This window comes from Tupaia chinensis, unplaced genomic scaffold (genome assembly GCF_000334495.1).
Source record: "Tupaia chinensis unplaced genomic scaffold, TupChi_1.0 Scaffold141517_1, whole genome shotgun sequence".
Lineage (NCBI taxonomy): Eukaryota > Metazoa > Chordata > Mammalia > Scandentia > Tupaiidae > Tupaia > Tupaia belangeri.
Genome location: NW_006201378.1, coordinates 1,558,194 through 1,575,258, shown reverse-complemented (window position 1 = coordinate 1,575,258; position 17,065 = coordinate 1,558,194). Strand labels below are relative to the sequence as shown.

General features: G+C 38.9%; 1 protein-coding gene across 1 annotated transcript in view; it reads left to right on the top strand.

The window, feature by feature from the left end:
- MYOM2 (myomesin 2) overlaps positions 1 to 17,065 on the top strand; it is a 143,407-nt gene that overhangs the window by 89,984 nt on the left and 36,358 nt on the right. Inside the window, exons 26-31 of the mRNA XM_006163202.2 lie at positions 6,475 to 6,619; positions 6,737 to 6,796; positions 10,978 to 11,045; positions 15,005 to 15,118; positions 15,311 to 15,398; positions 15,938 to 15,976. Of these exons, the coding sequence (XP_006163264.1) occupies positions 6,475 to 6,619; positions 6,737 to 6,796; positions 10,978 to 11,045; positions 15,005 to 15,118; positions 15,311 to 15,398; positions 15,938 to 15,976 (514 nt within the window). The remainder of the gene's footprint in view (positions 1 to 6,474; positions 6,620 to 6,736; positions 6,797 to 10,977; positions 11,046 to 15,004; positions 15,119 to 15,310; positions 15,399 to 15,937; positions 15,977 to 17,065) is intronic.

The following is a 17,065-nucleotide window of genomic DNA, read 5'->3' as shown; positions in this document are numbered from 1 at the left end:
CATTGAATGCACACAAAAAGTGCATGCTTCTTTAGCCTTTGAACACATCCACAAGCTAACCGAACTCACATGGTATTAGGCTTTAAGTGCAACCACAGACTAACTAGCATTTTATTTTTTATTTTTGCTTTTCCTAATCCAATGCAATACGCCAGGGTTTCACATTCTCAAAAAATTTAATAAATAGGATTGATATTTTTCTACAATATGCAGCTATTCTTTCTCACAAGGGTTCATGCATTATTGACTTGCGATTTCTTTTCTTCCTGTAGCAATTCCTCTGAAATCAGAATTAGCTTATGAGATTTTTGATAAGGGCCAGGTTCGCTTCTGGCTCCAGGCTGAGCACTTATCACCGGATGCCAGCTACCGATTTATTATTAATGACCGAGAAGTCTCTGACAGCGAGGTGAGTTTGTGTGTGCATGATCTCTGACTTTGAAAGGACTCAGGTTTTGCTCTGGTAGGTCAGTTACCTTAAAGTCAATACTCTGTGTTTGTTTTCATCTCTTTTGGGGCTGCAAATATCGGGATGGAGAAGGTTGACAGTGTGAATGAAGATAGTCAATTCTTTCAATGTTCAGAGGTTTGGTCTGGGTTAGATAGGAGATAAGCAACTTTTTGTTTGTTCGCTTGTTTTTAAAACCCAATCCTGTTAGAGGTAAAAACGACTATGTCTTAAAGACTTTGAGCTCAGTTTTGTGAAAGCATTCAGTTACTTGGCAGGGAGGTATCCTTAATGAATCAGCTTATTTATTCCTGATAATGGCTTTGAAGGAGCAAATGTATTATTTGTTCTATTGGGATGACTGTCTCCCTGTGTCTTCCACTCCAGACAGTTTTCCATGGAAGACATTAGCTAGAAAATGAGGTTCTGCAACTTCCCCTAACCTTGTCGCCTGCTCTCTTGGTATGACAGATCCAATCTGGGCAAAGAAAACAGTCTAGCTGTCAGAAATACATGCAATGCTATGACACAAACACTTTTGCTCCTGTTCTACTTTTAATTGTATCAAATGAATTTTACAATGATTACGGGTCATCTTTTTTTCACTGTGAAATATGTCAGAAGGTGTCGATTATGTTTTAATGTGTCTGTTTAAACCTAGCATACCTGGGGACACAGTTAAATACAACCTATTGGATGAAGTCTTTCTTGTTCAGTGGTGGGTTGAGGATCTTTTAAATTCCTCCATCTTCACCTCTTCTCGGGCCTTTTCTCCCCCTTACTGTTCAATGTGCCTCATCATGAGTACACTTTGCTATCCTGCTAGGTCCTAAATGCCTCCTTCATTCATTCCCTACCCAGATGTTAACTGAAAGCTTGGGATGCAGGAGTCACTCATGCCATGTGGGCATCCCACTTACTGTTTTTCTGAATTGCAGCTTGATCCTCAGTCCGGCCTTTGTGTCCAGTGGGTATTTAGGAGGGCTTAGTTAGTTTGACAAATACCTGTCAGACAGAAATCTTGCATGGGCAAGGATCATGTGATTTTTCTCCTCCAGTCAATCCATTCCAAGACTAACTTTAAGATTCATGTAACTGGGAGAATTGGCTAAAATGTAGAAAGAAGATAGTTTCTTTGGGGCTGCCAAAACCCCAACCGTATGAATATTGTCTGTGAGAGTGTACTTCTTGATCAAGGTAATTGGGGAAATTTTCTTTGAGCAGAGATCATGCTTTGAAATGAAATGGAATTTAGTGTGATTGCACTTTATTTGCAGAACATCTTTTGATTAACATTCCCTACCCGCTGCACAGAACTTGCTTTAAAAACCTGTGTCGTTGCCACACGGCTAATCTTTTGGAAGATGGCTGTACTATTTCACTTCTTTAATTAGCAATCCACAGGTGACTTTTGCATTTGAAGATTGATGCTATTTTGTGAAAGTCACATAAAAGCCCATATTTATGGCACTCGTAAAATCATTGAACTTCATCTTGCGGTATAATGGCAATAGCAAGAAGCCTAATTATTTTCTAAAACCTGCCCAGATACTGCAGTGCAGTCGCTGAGAAAATCGAAAAGGCTACTGTCTTGTTAAGAATCCGATTGGTGAGAATCATACCTTCTTATTTCTCAGAACTAATTAGAGTGAGTTCCTATCACTCTCTACTTACTGATGTTTGAGGTGACTGTAATGTCATACAAATAAGGACAAGTGCTTTTGTCTGACCTACTGAAATTTGCTGTTGATATTCAAATGTAAATACCCAAACCAGGAAAAAATTCAAGAACCAAGCAGGGGCACATTCATGGGGCTATCATATTTCTGTTCCTACTTAGGACTCTGTTCAGATCAACTTTAGACTTCAAGGATGGGGACAAAGGAACATGGTTGTCATTTCTTAAAATTATCTTTTACTCAAATAGCAGTCTGAGGCCATGTTTTCTCATTCATTTCTATCTCTCTACCATTTTATATATATCAATTTTTTTTTGTTCCAGTTTCTCATTTGTAAAAAAAAACTCAGTGGTCTTATATAAGTATATAGTGTGTAGTTGCATACTTGAACTAACACTGAAATTTCTAATTGCAAAGGTGGTTGTGTGTGTGTGTGTGTGTGTGTGTGTGTGTGTGTTTACTGGAAATCACAGCTTGGGGTGGAGGTACAGCAGGCTTTATCCACTTACAGACTGAATGTGATTTTGACTAAACAGAAACCAAAGCATTGAGAACATGGATTCATCTTCCTTCCCAGTGGGTAGCAGTCTATATTTGGCAAGTATTTACTGATTATTTGCCATCACTAATGAAATAGTAGGGACATAAAAGCAAGATGCAAACCTCATGGAGGTTATCATAGAGCTAAAGCGATATGCCTTCCGTTAGAGAATGATAAAAAAAACAAATGAAATTAAGGATATGTTAAAACAGGGCAGTGGACACTATCTGAATTCAGAGAAGGCAGAGATTTGGAAAAGGTAAAGTAGGTAGGAGAGCATCCACGGGCAAAGGACTATTGAAATGGGTCCTTGATTCCCACTAATTACTGTATCTTCTGCCATGGAGAAACTTCTTACTCTGATGTAATCTCCCTTGTCTGTTTTGGGGATTGTTGCCTGTGATTTGGTGGTCTTATTTAAGAAATCTTTACCTACCCCAATGTCTCCCAGAGTTTCCCTGGTGTTTTCCACCAGGAGTTTTATAGTTTGAAGTCTTAGGTTTAGATCTTTGATCCATTTTGAGTTGATTTTTGTTAATGATGAGAGATAGGGGTTCAGATTCATCTTTCTGCAGGTGGATACCCAGTTATTCCAGCACAATTTGCTAAAGAGATTTTTCTTTTCCCACTGAATTTACTGGTGCCCTTTGTCAAAACTCAGGTGGCTGTACATTTTGGGGTTTATTTCTGGGGTGGTCTCTATTCTGTTTCATTGGTTCACATGTGTGCTTTTGTGCTCATTCCATGCTGTTTTGATTATCACAGCTTTGGAATGGGTCTTGAGGTGGAACTGGGGGGACAGGATGAGGGGAATGAGATAGTATGTGCCGCCTCTTTGTACTGAGAGCTGGAAGTTGTAATGATGCAGTGAATTGAGTGGGACAGACCAAAGGGACAGTGCTCCCCTGAGTCACCTCGGGACATGTCCTTGGATGGTAGAGACTGGTCAGAAGAATTTAGAATGATGCTGAGGGAAATGAACTGAGAGATCAACTGAAGGAAGTTGCTATTTTGCTGATAATCATATTCAACAGTCTCTCTTATGACACTGGCATTTGAAATATTAAAACATAATGTGACCTTAAAGAGAAAGAAGAACATTATAAAAATAAATATACATGATTTATTAAGGAAATGATTGCTGATCTTCTGGTTAAACTAATACTGTTAAATACAGAAATTCTTTTTAGTGTTTCTACTAGGTAAGGCTTATAAAGGAATATGGTTTCTACAGGGTTGATGTTTTTTTTTTTTTCCCTGATAGATTATTAGTTTTTATTTATTTATTTATTAAAATGATCTTCTGAGAGATTTTTGCTTTGGGGCTTGTGCGCTTGCCAGAGAGACAGAGAGAAAGTGAGAAATCACCCCCCAGGAGAGATGGCCATGCTGCAATCTCTCCTCCTCCATTCACCTTTGGGATTTTTGGACATGCACACACACATGCCCAGTGTGACTTTTAAGCTGTTGATTCTGGGACTCAAGTCACAGTTGACTATGTGGGAGTCTAGCGACATAACCATTATGCCATTTGCTGGTTCCTAGTTTTTATTTTTTAATTCAGTTCATCTTGCACCAAGGGCCTCCCAGTTTTCTGAAAGATTGTTTTATTCCTATTGGGAAATCTAACATCCCAGAAGGACTCAATCTGAAAATTAGACGAAGGCCTACAGGAAACGTTATCTCCTTCTTGTTACTTTCGGAAATGGGGAAGTCAGGGCTGGTGAAATCAATCCTGTTATATGGGACAAATGCGAGTCCAGTGCCCTCTATGACGTCCTGCCCCTATGACAGCTGTAGTTAGGATGAGTCACTCACACTTCCATGTGGTCCTCTACCTCCAAGGCCTGGTTAACTTCAAATATTGTACTATTCACAGGTGGAATAAAACACAATCCATCAGCAACCATGAAACCTTTCAGAATCTGTGAGCTAATCACAAATGATGAGCAAGCAGAGTCTTGGGAAATGGGCTTTGAATGGGCTGGGTAGCATTGGAAGTTGTCTTCTCCAGAGACCAGCAAGGCAGGAGAATTGTAGCCTGGTGGTGGTGGTTGGGGTGGGTGCTGAAGGAGGAGAAGTGACAAAAGCAGGGAATCATGGGACAACTTCATAGTCTTGCCTAACTCATGATCTGAAAATGAATGAAGGTCTCAGCTTGACCAAAGAGGCTCACTTTCCAGCTGTGTACATTTGGTCTTCCTCTTATGTTATAGTTCCCGAGGTCAAGGTCATGTCTGGGTCATCTTTGCATCTCTCTGGCAATCCCAGCACTGCACATAGTATGAGCTTCTTCCTAATCCACATAAATGGACAAAGGCCAGCAGAGAATCAGTTACTGAGAAGTACGAGTGAGAAGATGCAAGACAAGTGGATGTCCCTAAAGGAAAATTTGCTCAATCTAACTTCACAGTATCAGGAGACCACAACCAAATGCCATAGACAATGCCATAGTCAACCAAAGAAGTTAACATTCTACATATTCTTATTTTTTCTTCTAATTTGCCAAAAGGTGTGAGTGCTCACTGGAGAGAAACAAAGAAAGGGAGAGAGAGAGAGAAGGAACGTGAGAAAGCACCTATTGTAGGGGATGGTCACACTGCAATACCTTCTCCACCTCTCCCTCCTTTTGGGATTTCGGACATACATACCTGTATGTCTGGTGTGTTTTTAAAACCATCAGGTCCAGGACTTGAACTGTACAGCTGGATCCTACATGTGGGATCCAGCCATCTTAACTACCATGTCACTCGCTAGCCTGACTTTCTCATGAATAATTTGACAAGCGTTCATTTGGTATTTATTGCTGGCCAGGCATGATGTGAGGTTGCAAAAAGGCGTTAGGTACAGTGCCAGTTCTCAAGGACTCATCATTCAGCAAGACAGATGGCAAGAAGACAATGGATCCAGTCAGACGGGTGCTCCGAGGGGGAGACAGGATCTTTGGAGCCCATGGGGAGTTCACCCAACCTCACTGTAAGAGCATCAGGGCCTCTCCTTCAGAGCCAATCATGAGGGAATAGGGCCTACTGTTCAGGAAACATGACAAGAGCAGGGAGAGGCTGTGCCAGGCTGCCGTTGGGAGGCAGCATGTGTTAAAGCTCAGAATGGAGGGACAGCATGGCCCACGAAGGGAATATGAGGAGCTGGAATTGCAAAAGCATAAAGCTTCCCCCCGTGCATTTCCAAAAAGACCAGAAGAGGTAGATGGGCTTGTCTCCCGGAAGCTATCATATTACGTTCCATAACCCATAGTGTATTAGAAATTGTACAGTGATTAAAAAAAAATTGCAAACCTGTTGGAAGTTGCATCTGTCTTCGCCTTACCTCAGACTCCTGCATCCTGATGTAACACAGCAGTTTTGAAGCTTGTGATTGTCAGAGTTCTCAGGAACTGAAATGACAACGGTTGTAAAGATTGCTTTATTGTCTCTATTTTCATGGGGTTTTATCATCCGCTTGTGAGATGTTATAATGCATATCATTTTATATTCTTCTATGAATCTTAATTATTTTATATTAGAAGCTCATTCCAGGGTAATGCAGATTTTCTTCCGAGAGAAGCCTGGAAGCTGTTTGTGTTTTCAGGAGCACCCCACACAGAACCAGGGTTTTATCACTAAATGAAAACTTGTATCTCCTGTTTGATCCTTGTCTCACCCAGAGGTGTAGTTGATAGAATTTCATTTTGTCTTCTTTTGTGTCACGATTCCTTGAGATATAATAGCTGATCCAACTATTGAATGCCAAGAGGGAAAACTGGAGGGATTTCATTGTATAATTCTCTATTTCCTTATTGCTTCCAGACACACAGAATTAAATGTGACAAATCAACTGGCATTATTGAGATGGTAATGGATCGATTTACTATTGAAAACGAAGGTACCTACACTGTGCAAATTCATGACGGAAAAGCCAAAAATCAATCTTCTCTGGTTCTTATTGGAGATGGTATGCTGCATTGAATATTTTCATATGCCCATAAAAGATAATTTGAACAAAATTCTTTTGACTGGAGAGATGTAAACATATTTTATATATGTTTTCCCCCTTAAATACTGATTTTAGCATTCAAGGCTGTCCTAGAAGAGGCTGAATTTCAAAGAAAAGAATTTCTCAGGAAACAAGGTAAGTAGTTGACTCGCCCCCCTACCCCACTTGTGTAATGCAAAGATTTATGGTTTGAGTATTGCTCTAAAATACACATCCTATATAATGCCATTTAAAATGTTCAAGGAGTGAAAAATTTAGCTGTAAAAATTTGAATACTTTTATGCTTTTTGCCCTTTATTTCATCTGTATGTTTTCCTCTTTCTGTTTTCTTTTCTTTTCTTTCTTTCTTTTTTTTTTTTTTTTTAAATTTGTTGAGGCTTTTGCACTCTCTTCTGTTTTTAAAAGCTCCTGGCTCTGTTATTTAGTGTCTATATTTCCCATTACTGTCCTAGTCAAGGCCACAGTCAGTCTAACTCTGTGGTGAACAACCACCTCAACTCTTCTATATATTGTTAGGACACAATTCTCCCCAAACGCGCGTTTACTTTCGCTACTCCTTTGCTTAAAGCACTTTAATAATATCATATATAGTATGCTAACCCTGTTTAGGCTCTCTGTAATCTCTGCCCACCTTACTTAGCCAAATTTTATTTCCTACCATGCTCCAATACAACTTTCTGGATGAGCCAGTCTTATTTATTTTCTTTACATTTTCAAGATTTATCTATTTCTTCCGTAAGAGAGTGAAGTAGAGAGAGACACACACTCAGAAAAGTATAGATGCAGAAACAGAGAGACAACACTGCCAGCAAGGTCCCATCACCACAACCCACCCTCAGTCTGAGTCAGCCCAGATCATGGGCATGTGCATGTGCTTGTGTACTCAGAGTGCTCAGGGAGGTGCTGGGATACAAACCCAGGACCCTTCCCATATGCATTACCTGCACCACCTGTCTCAGACTTGTTCTTGTTTTTGAGATTTTTTTTTTTTTTTTTTTTGTGCTATAGGGCATGTGCACTTGCCAGAAAGAGTGAAAAAGAGAGACAGAAAGCAAGAAATCACTGCCCAAGAGTGGATGGCCATGCCACAATCCCTTCTCTTCCATTATCCTCTCAGGATTTTGGGCATGCATATGTGCCCGGTGTGAGTTTTTAAGCCATGGGGTCCAGGATGCAAACCGCGGCCGACTACATGGGAGTCCAGCGACAGAGCCATTATGCCAACTGCTAGTCTCCGTTCTTTTTGTTCTTTTTTTTTTTTTTTTTTAAGAGATTTTTGCTATAGGACATGTGTGCTCAATGGCAAAATTGCAATCCCTTCTCCTCCATTCTCCTATCAGGATCTTGGGCATGCACACACATGTGCCTGGCATGAGTTTTAAGCCACGAGGTCTGGGACTAGAACCATGGTTGACCTTGTGGGAGTCCAGTGATATGATTCCGCCATCTACTGGTTCCCAGACTCATTTCTTGTTTCTTTTCTTTCTTTCTTTCTTTCTTTTTTTTTGAAGAGGTTTTTGCTATAGGGCGTGTGCGCTCGCCAGACAGACAGAGAGAGACAGAGAGACAGAAAGCAAGAAATCAACCCCCAGGAAGGATGGCCACGCCGCATTCCCTTCACCTCCATTCTCCTCTCGGGATCTTGGGCATGCATGCAAATGTGCCCAGCGTGAGTTTAAGCCACCGGGTCTGGGATTCGAACCGCGGTCGACTACATGGGAGTCCAGTGACATAGCCATTATGCTAACTGCTGGTCCCCCAGACTCGTTTCTTTAACTCCCTCCTTTGCATAATGCCTCTGCTTGTCATTCTGTGGTCTTGTTCCTTCCATGGCCCTTGCCAAACTGAGGCACTGTTTAGTCCAGAATGGGGCTGCTTGTCTCCCTGTAGATCCTGACTGAATGAACCCTGCTGCTTTTTGCATTTTATATCCGATCCACTTATTGAAAAGTTTACTATTGCCTTGAACTTGTAAGGACAGAGTTAGCTGTTTCATGTTTTTTGTAGTATCTGTAACACTCTTGTGGGGCTGAGCACAGAGTAGACACTTAGGACTTTGTAACTGAATGATAAAGGAACTGACTTTACACTTTACACCTGGGTAATGATAAGGGAAGGTCACGTCTATCCAAATTTTCCAGATGAAGTCCAACAATTTTGCAAAAGAGAATGAAGGGGCCAGCCAGTGGCATGGTGGTTAGGGTGGCTGGATTCCACATGACTCACTGCAGTTAGAGTCCCCAGCCTGGCAGCTTGAAAAACACTCCAGGCACGTGTGCATGTATGTCCAAAATGAAGGAGGGAGAAAAGGAGAAGGGGCCAGTAGATGGCATAGCGGTTGTGTAACTGGACTCCCACATGGCCGGTCAACTGCAGTTTGAGTCCTGGACCCTGTGGCTTGAAAATCATGCTGGGTGCATGTGCATGTGTGCCCCAAATCCTGGGAGGAGAATAGAAGAGACAGGATTGCGGTATGGCCATTCCCCCTGGGGGGTGACTTTTTATTTTCTCTCTCACTGTCTCTGTCTGTCTCCCTCTCTGGCAAGTACGCATGCTCTTATGCCAAATCTGTAAAAAAAAAAAAAAAAAAAAAAAGGAGGAGGAGGAGGGATTAGAGAGTGATCATCCCTAAGGGTGCTTTTCACTTTCCTTCTCTGTCTGTGTGTTTCTCTCTGAAAACATACATGCCCCAGCAGATTTTAAAAAATAGAGAGAGAAGGAGGAAAGGGGGTTGGTGAGTTGTAGGTATTATTAGGTTTTGAAATGTAGAAAGAGAAGTAGAAACTATATCTTATGTCAGGAATTTGTTCTACTTGAAATTAACTTTATTTTTTAAACTATTTAATTACAAATAATGTAGTTTAAGTATGTTACTTACAAAAATATTTACTAGCTAGGTTCAAAGGCAAATGGATACTTTTTAGAATCTCAAACACAAACCAAAGATTTATTAAAGTAATTTTTATATATGGGATTTCTATGACTATTAAAAATTAAAATATGAATTATGAAATATAGTCAATAAATTATTTTTTATTTTGAGTTTCTATTTCTGATAGCAAAAATATTTTATTTTACTAATTTCCACATTATGAACTTTTTTTTTTTTACCAACTTAATGGAATACATTTCTATGAAAATAATCAATATATGCTTTCCAAATCTGCTTTATATTTTGTGTTGAATGGGAAAATGTTGTTATTAGTATATGGCTTACTGCTATATTTTTAAATAAAAATGATTGATATTTTTGAAAAACATACATAAATTCATCTTTGATTTCAAATTTTATATAAATAAAATATATATGTTTATAAACTTGCTAGGTTAAGTACTATTGGTTTTCTCTCTATTAGCTATTTTATTCTAAAAATTTTATATTCTATGTTTTTAGATATATGCCTTGGGAAAGAAAATATAATGATTTTATTATTTTTTATTCTAAAGAGCAATAGATTTTAGAGGTCAGTAAGGAGGGATCAGACAGTGTGTTCCCATCAGGAAACAGAGATTCCAGCAGAGAGTCAGTCTTGACATACATGTTGATTCCAGAGTCCTGAGAATTATTTTGGTTTCCTACTGTGCAACTATTTTCCGTTACTAAAAATATATATTTCATACACACACACATGTATGTACATATGCACACACACAGAGTTGCATGCCATTTAACATTTCAGTTAACTACACTGCATATACAATGGTGGTCCCATTAGATTAACAGATATATATCACTGGAGAATGTTGTAGCCATTGTATATACACTGCATATACAATGGTGGTCCCATTAGATTAACAGATAGTTATCACTGGAGAATGTTGTAGCCATTGTAATGTCATAGGGCCTGTGTAACTCCCATGTTTGTGATGATGCAGATGTGAACAAGCCTATGAGCTGCCAGTGGTATAAAAGCACAGCACATACAATTATGTACAGTCCCTAATACTTTATAGTGATAATAAATGACTATGTTATTGGCTTTTATATAAACCTATGCTCTACTGCTAAGCAGCATTTTAGTATGTACTCCTACTTAATAAAAAGTTTACTATGGAAACAGTATATTGTAACTCCAGCAGTAGCCTCGAACCTGGCAAATTTACTGTGTCTTCACTGCAGCATTTTCTCTTGTATTTGACTTACTCTTGTGTAGTTTCGTTCATGATGGCCCCTAAGCATGCAAAATCCATGATATATATGCACATGTGCTTACACCATACATATGCACACACATACACATAGATAGGTTTACTTAGTTACCTGTTTAGTTGTTTTTTTCTTTCTTTAACTCATTTTTTCCTTTTTTTCTTCTTAGGCCCTCATTTTGCTGAGTATTTGCACTGGGATGTTACAGAAGAATGTGAAGTTCGACTTATTTGTAAGGTGAGAAACACAGTTCTATCAGGGGAACAATAAGAATCTTGCTCCTGTTAGAGAAACCTTTTAGGAAACAGTTGTGGTCAGACCCTATAATGATGTCAAATGCTACTGCATGACATTTCCATTAGGCGTGACTAAACAGATGACTTCTAGGTCTTGTGAACTTTTGGGACGTTTGGGATGGATTCATGTTTGGGATTTTGCTGGATAGATGTGCACACAAGGAAATTAACTAAAGACTTTGGGTATTGTCTAATTGTAGTTTAGCTGGTCAACCAGTTGTCAAAGTTGAGCAGAACAGTGTGTGGCCAAGCAGGATAGAGAGGAAAGAGGAGTAAGTCTTGGCTGTCTCTCAGGCTGGGAGCTGTTTCACAGGGCCCAGTTGGTTTACAACGGTAGATACAGGAGGTCACCCTTGGCATTGGGCACCAGGGTGTAAAGATATAAGTGAGTATCAGGTGACAGACTTGTGGTTAAGGGGAAGTGTGTGCTCATGGTGCTGAAGTCTGTGATCTACTGCTGGGGCAGCATGAGGAGCAGAGGTGGAGGGCATGGACCTTGAAGAAAGGGGTATTACAGGAGGGTGGGACATCCTAGTTTAGAGGTAAGGGAGTGCTGAACACACCATAAGTGGGTCCCAGGTTACTCCTCAAAATTCATGGGGTTAACCTTTCTCACCATCCCCCAATCATTGTTAATATTGGTAATTAATTTTCTTTTAGATTTCCTGTTTACTTACTTGTCTCTTTTTAGCCATACTTAGGGCTAACGCTTTGATATTTAAGATGCTTGAAGTTTCATAAATTTATTATAGAAAAACACTTAGCTTATTTTTGATAGTGAGTTTCTGGCACTAATATATTTAAAAGGAAGATTCAGAGATGAAAAAACATTAATCTAAAAAGAGAAGTTTGGGGCTGGCCTCGTAGGACAGCCGTGAAACCCTATGCACAGGGAGCCAGATCTCACATGGTCAACTGTGATTTTAATCCTGGCTCTAGCAGAATGAAAAACAGGCTTGACACATGTGCGTGCATGCCCCAAATCCTGTCAGGATGCAGAAATGGAGGAAAAAATATTGTGGTGTGATCATGTGCCTCTCTCTCTTGTTCTCTCTTTCTCTCTCTCTGGAGAGTGCACATGGCTTTTGGAAATTAAAAATAAATGAAAAATTTTACATGCAAAGAAGTAAAGGGGAGAGACCTTAGCAGGTTTTGCTCAATAAATGACATGCATAGTAAGTGTTTAAAGGGGAACAAAACAAAACAAAATACATTATTAAGGATAGGATTTTTTTTTTTTTTTTTTTAGATTTTTTTGCCATAGGGTGTGTGCACTCACTGGAGAGTGGGAGAGGGTGGAGGTAGAGGGAGAAGAGAGAGAAAGCAAGAAATCACCACCTGGGGGGTATGGTCATGCCTCAATCTCTTCTTCTTCATTCTTCTCTCAGTAACTTAGGCATGCATACATACGCGCCAGGCATGAATTTGAAGTTTCCAGGTCCAGGACTTGAACTGTGGTCAACCACATGGGATTCCAGCATCCCAACCGCTATGCCACCTGCTGGCTTCAAAGGACAGGATTTTTACTTAGCATATTTATATTGGAAAAAATGTCAATTTTCTCACATAATTATCATATGCACAATAGTACATATCTTCAAATTATAGTGACCAGCACTGCAAAAATCAGTTTAGTAGTTAGTGAGCAACTTAAAAGCCCAGACAAGGCAGGGTGATTCTGTTATAGTTGTCTTCTTTTTTTGTCCAGGGCATATTAAGTACATGCAAACTCCCAGGGTGGTGACAAAAAACATGAGTTCTGCTTCCCAGTATGCTCTGGTATCCTCTTAGTGGTGCATAACCTTATTTAAATATTTAGAAGTATTTGAATTCCCTGACTAAAGTGATTCATAAATCTTTAAACACAGATATTGGAGAAACTAAATAAATATTACTTGAGATTTTTGTATTTTGCAATTTACATACTCAACTCCCTGTCAATCCTGCAATTCTTTTTAATTAATTAATGAAGAGATTTTTATTATAGGTGAGTGCGCTTGCTGGAGAGACAGAGAGAGACAGAGAGACAGAAAGCAAGAAATCAGCCCCCGGGGGGGATGGCAATGCTGTAGTTCCTTCTTTATTCTCCTCTCCGGATTTTGGGAATGCTCACACACAGGGACCCAGTGTGAGTTTTAATCTGCTGGGTCCGGGACTTGAACCATGGTTGACCATGTGGGAGTTCAGCGCCTTAACCACTATGCCACCTGCTGACCCCAATCCTAGTGACAGATTACTTGAAAATTTACTTGCATGACAAAATACATGAAGAAAAATTTATGTGAGGTTACATACATGATATAACTTTTAAAAACTTACAGAACATAACTTTTTAAAGAAAGAAACATTTGAGAGAATCCTCACTCATATACAGAAGAAAAACTGTCAAAAATCTCTCATACAGCACACGTGGAGAATTAGAGAGTACTTACTTTTAGAAAGAGAGTCTAGTGTGTGCCATATAGTATATAAGAAGTGACCTTACTATGCTTTTTAGAAATGTATAATCTTTACATGCACTTTGTAATCTTCACATACACTCTGGAAATGTATAATCTTTACATACAGGAAATGTATGATCTTCACATGTACTTTACGTGGTAGAAAGAAATGGAAGGGGGTTCAAATAAGAAACACTAGTTATTCAGTAGAATCAGAACAGTCCATCTATTGGGCAAATTAATTACTTTAAAGAAGAAAGGCTGAAGATCATTGGAAAGGTTTTATTTAGCATACAAGGATCAACAATTTAAGATCCCTTTGAAGAAAAGAGTTAAGGGAAATAATATCGTATTAAGTGACAGCAAGGGATGGAATTTGGGACAGAAACCAGACACCAAAGAAGAATGGAATGTCAGGATAAAGGAAAGTGTCTGCTAGAGTTGTTCACCTCAATCCATCCAGGATTTACTGTCGAGTTGTGGTTCTCATTTTAGCAGGAAGATCTGTTTTCCCAGCCAGTGGAGTACATGACCTCCATGTAGTCCACAGACATCTATGATGTAATTTCCCGATGGCAGGCAGGCTGTCATGCCCTGGGAGATAGTTGTGCATAAAATAGGCAGAATCCCTGCTTTGCAGAGATTACCTACTCCAGCGTTGACACTAATCGCATCTATTGACACAGCAGATATGGAAATCTGAAGGATGTTGCACTACTACACCATCAGGACTAATCACACAATTGCTTGTAATGTTCTCTCACTGACATCATTTTGTCAAGTCACATGGGACGTGATTGCAGAATTGTCCGTCTCATACAATCCAATGTCGTCCATTCCTTCCATTACCTATGGAACCGGAATGCTTTCTCATATGTAAGACATGTATTTCAGAGCACACGTGAATTGGAATGCTTATTCTCCTTTGGGATTCTGCAAAGCTTCGTTTCTAGTTCAAGCTCATGCCAGAGGTTGACTTGGGAGAAAGGGAAAGTCCTCTTATCCTGTGAAGTTTCTGTGTGCATTGAAGGTACATTCTCTCTGTTTTGATGTACCTGAAATGTCATACTGCCAAAAGAGCAGGCACTAAACAGTTTTATAGACCTCTAAGAATATCCTGTATTATTTATAAATCCCCAAATAAATTGCTTACGACTTGTCTTTATTAGTGACATTTCATATAAACTGAAAGATCTTTATGCCATCTAATTTCACGAGCTAGAATGATGAGAATCATTTGTCCTTCCGAGTGCAACTATGAAGGCTTAATTATTTTAGAAGCTGGAATTTGGAAATGTATTTGCCATTATTAGAAGTGACAGCTTTTCTACGAGCTCCTGTCGGAGACTGTCTATAGTAAAAATTGATTTTTTTAAGGTCTGTAATTTAAATCCTAATAGACCTTTTCCTTAGGAGCCAGAATAATTCACATACTAAACTTAAGATTTCTGTGTTGCAGGTTGCAAACACTAAGAAAGAAACAGTTTTCAAATGGCTCAAGGATGATGTTTTATATGAAACGGAAACATTGCCTGACCTGGAGAAGGGAATTTGTGAGCTGCTCATACCAAAGGTATCATGTATTAAATAACACAAGTAGAAGCAAAAAAAATAAATAAAGTACATTCAAATAACCTGTACATTCTGCATTGTCTTCTGATTTGCATCTCACGTTTCTATGGTTTGCAAAAAAAAGTATTAGTATTTATTACATTTTATATTACAGTATTGATTTTACATAATTAAGGGTGTGTTTTATTTGTAGTTGTCAAAGAAGGACCATGGTGAATACAAGGCAACCTTGAAAGATGAGAGAGGTCAAGATGTATCTATCCTTGAAATAGCTGGCAAAGGTAAAATAAAACCTTCTTTGTTATACTAAGAAGAAATCTATTTCCCAACAGGATGAGATGTGTTGTGAAGGCATATTCATCTGTATCCTTAGCTATAGTGCATATTGTTTCTTTAGCAGTAACACTGTAGAGGAAAATGCATTTGTACTTTAGTTACATTCAATGATGTTTCAATGTTTTAGAAAAATGTATGGTATTACTTTGGGTTTATATGAAATGTCATTTCAGTCTGTCATCAGAAGCCAGTCTTATCCCATTACTAATGTAGTTAAAATGATTGAAACACTGATGAAGTGATTCAATTAAATGTATAGTTAGATTTATGGGGAGTAAAATGTTCCTGTTCCTTGTTAAAAAAGTGAATAGGTTAGAAGGATTTATTGTACGCAGAAGCCTTTTTTGGATAAATATTGCCATTTTAATGTTTCATTTTTCAAATGAACATCACGATTTCCTGTATCAATTTAATTAAATGCCAAAAATGCTGCTTTCTGTTAAAATTACACATCGTAATGGTACATTTCCCTTCTCCCTTTCAGTGTATGAGGATATGATTTTGGCGATGAGTAGAGTCTGTGGTAAGTAAATGCCTTCTAATTTCCACGTCATTTTGGGTGCTAAACTCACTGTTTCCTGAGATGGGCATTTACCACTGGAGAGAAGAAAGCTAATGGAACTGCAGCACATGTCCCGTGACAGGCCGTGGGTTCAGTGGCAGGATGGCTAGCTACTGCTCTGGGCATGATTTTTAAAAGGGTTTTCAGTGTTGCATCTAGAGTCTGTGTTTTACTTAGTGAAACCTACTTTGGACTTCCTAATTAGTCATCTCTTCCAATTTGCCTTTGGTTAATCTGAACAATTGCTTTGCACATAATCGCTCTTAGTGTCTTTATTTCAAGTCTTGAGTAGCCATAATGAATTTTTAAACTTCTGGCTATGTGTCACATGGATGAAACCATTCTTAGCCTTGCAAATAAATTCTTCATCTCCATGTGCCCTTCCATTAGAAACTGTGAGAACAAAGATGCTGGTTATTAATTTGATAGAAACAGTTTTTATTTGTATAGTGCATTGTACTAACGATTATATAATTTTATTATTGTCTAGAGGTTATTTAATTTATATCTTCAGATCAGGTAACTCAGACCTAGACCAGTCAAATTGCTTAACCCTGGATATTCAGCCAGTGAGAATCAGGAACCACCCGTGGCCCTATTCTCCGGAAATAAACTCATCTCTATGCAAAGTTTCACTGTTAGTCTCACACACTTTTCTGGCATTCTTGTGAAGCTCATTTTTAGGCTTCAAATGAGCTCTTTTTTCTCCAATCAGTGGCCTTAAAGAATTGAAATTGCCCCCTTTGAGTTTAACTAATAACAGATATAACTGAGTTTGTATATTTCTTAGGATATCTGACAGTGGACATGAGGGATACAGGTCTGGGTGGGTGTTATGCTGAAAAGTTGTGCAAATGCCAGTTTAGTAGAGTTGGATCATACACACCAGGATAACTGGGTGGGCTTCTGCCTCATTGAGAGGTGATCTGGCTAGGCTAAGCAAAGATGGTTGGATGTCTGCATTCCTTTTTTAAAAAAATTATTATTTTATTTTACTTTATTTATTTTAATTTGACCAGAGAGAGAGACTAAAGGAGGGAAAGCGGGAGC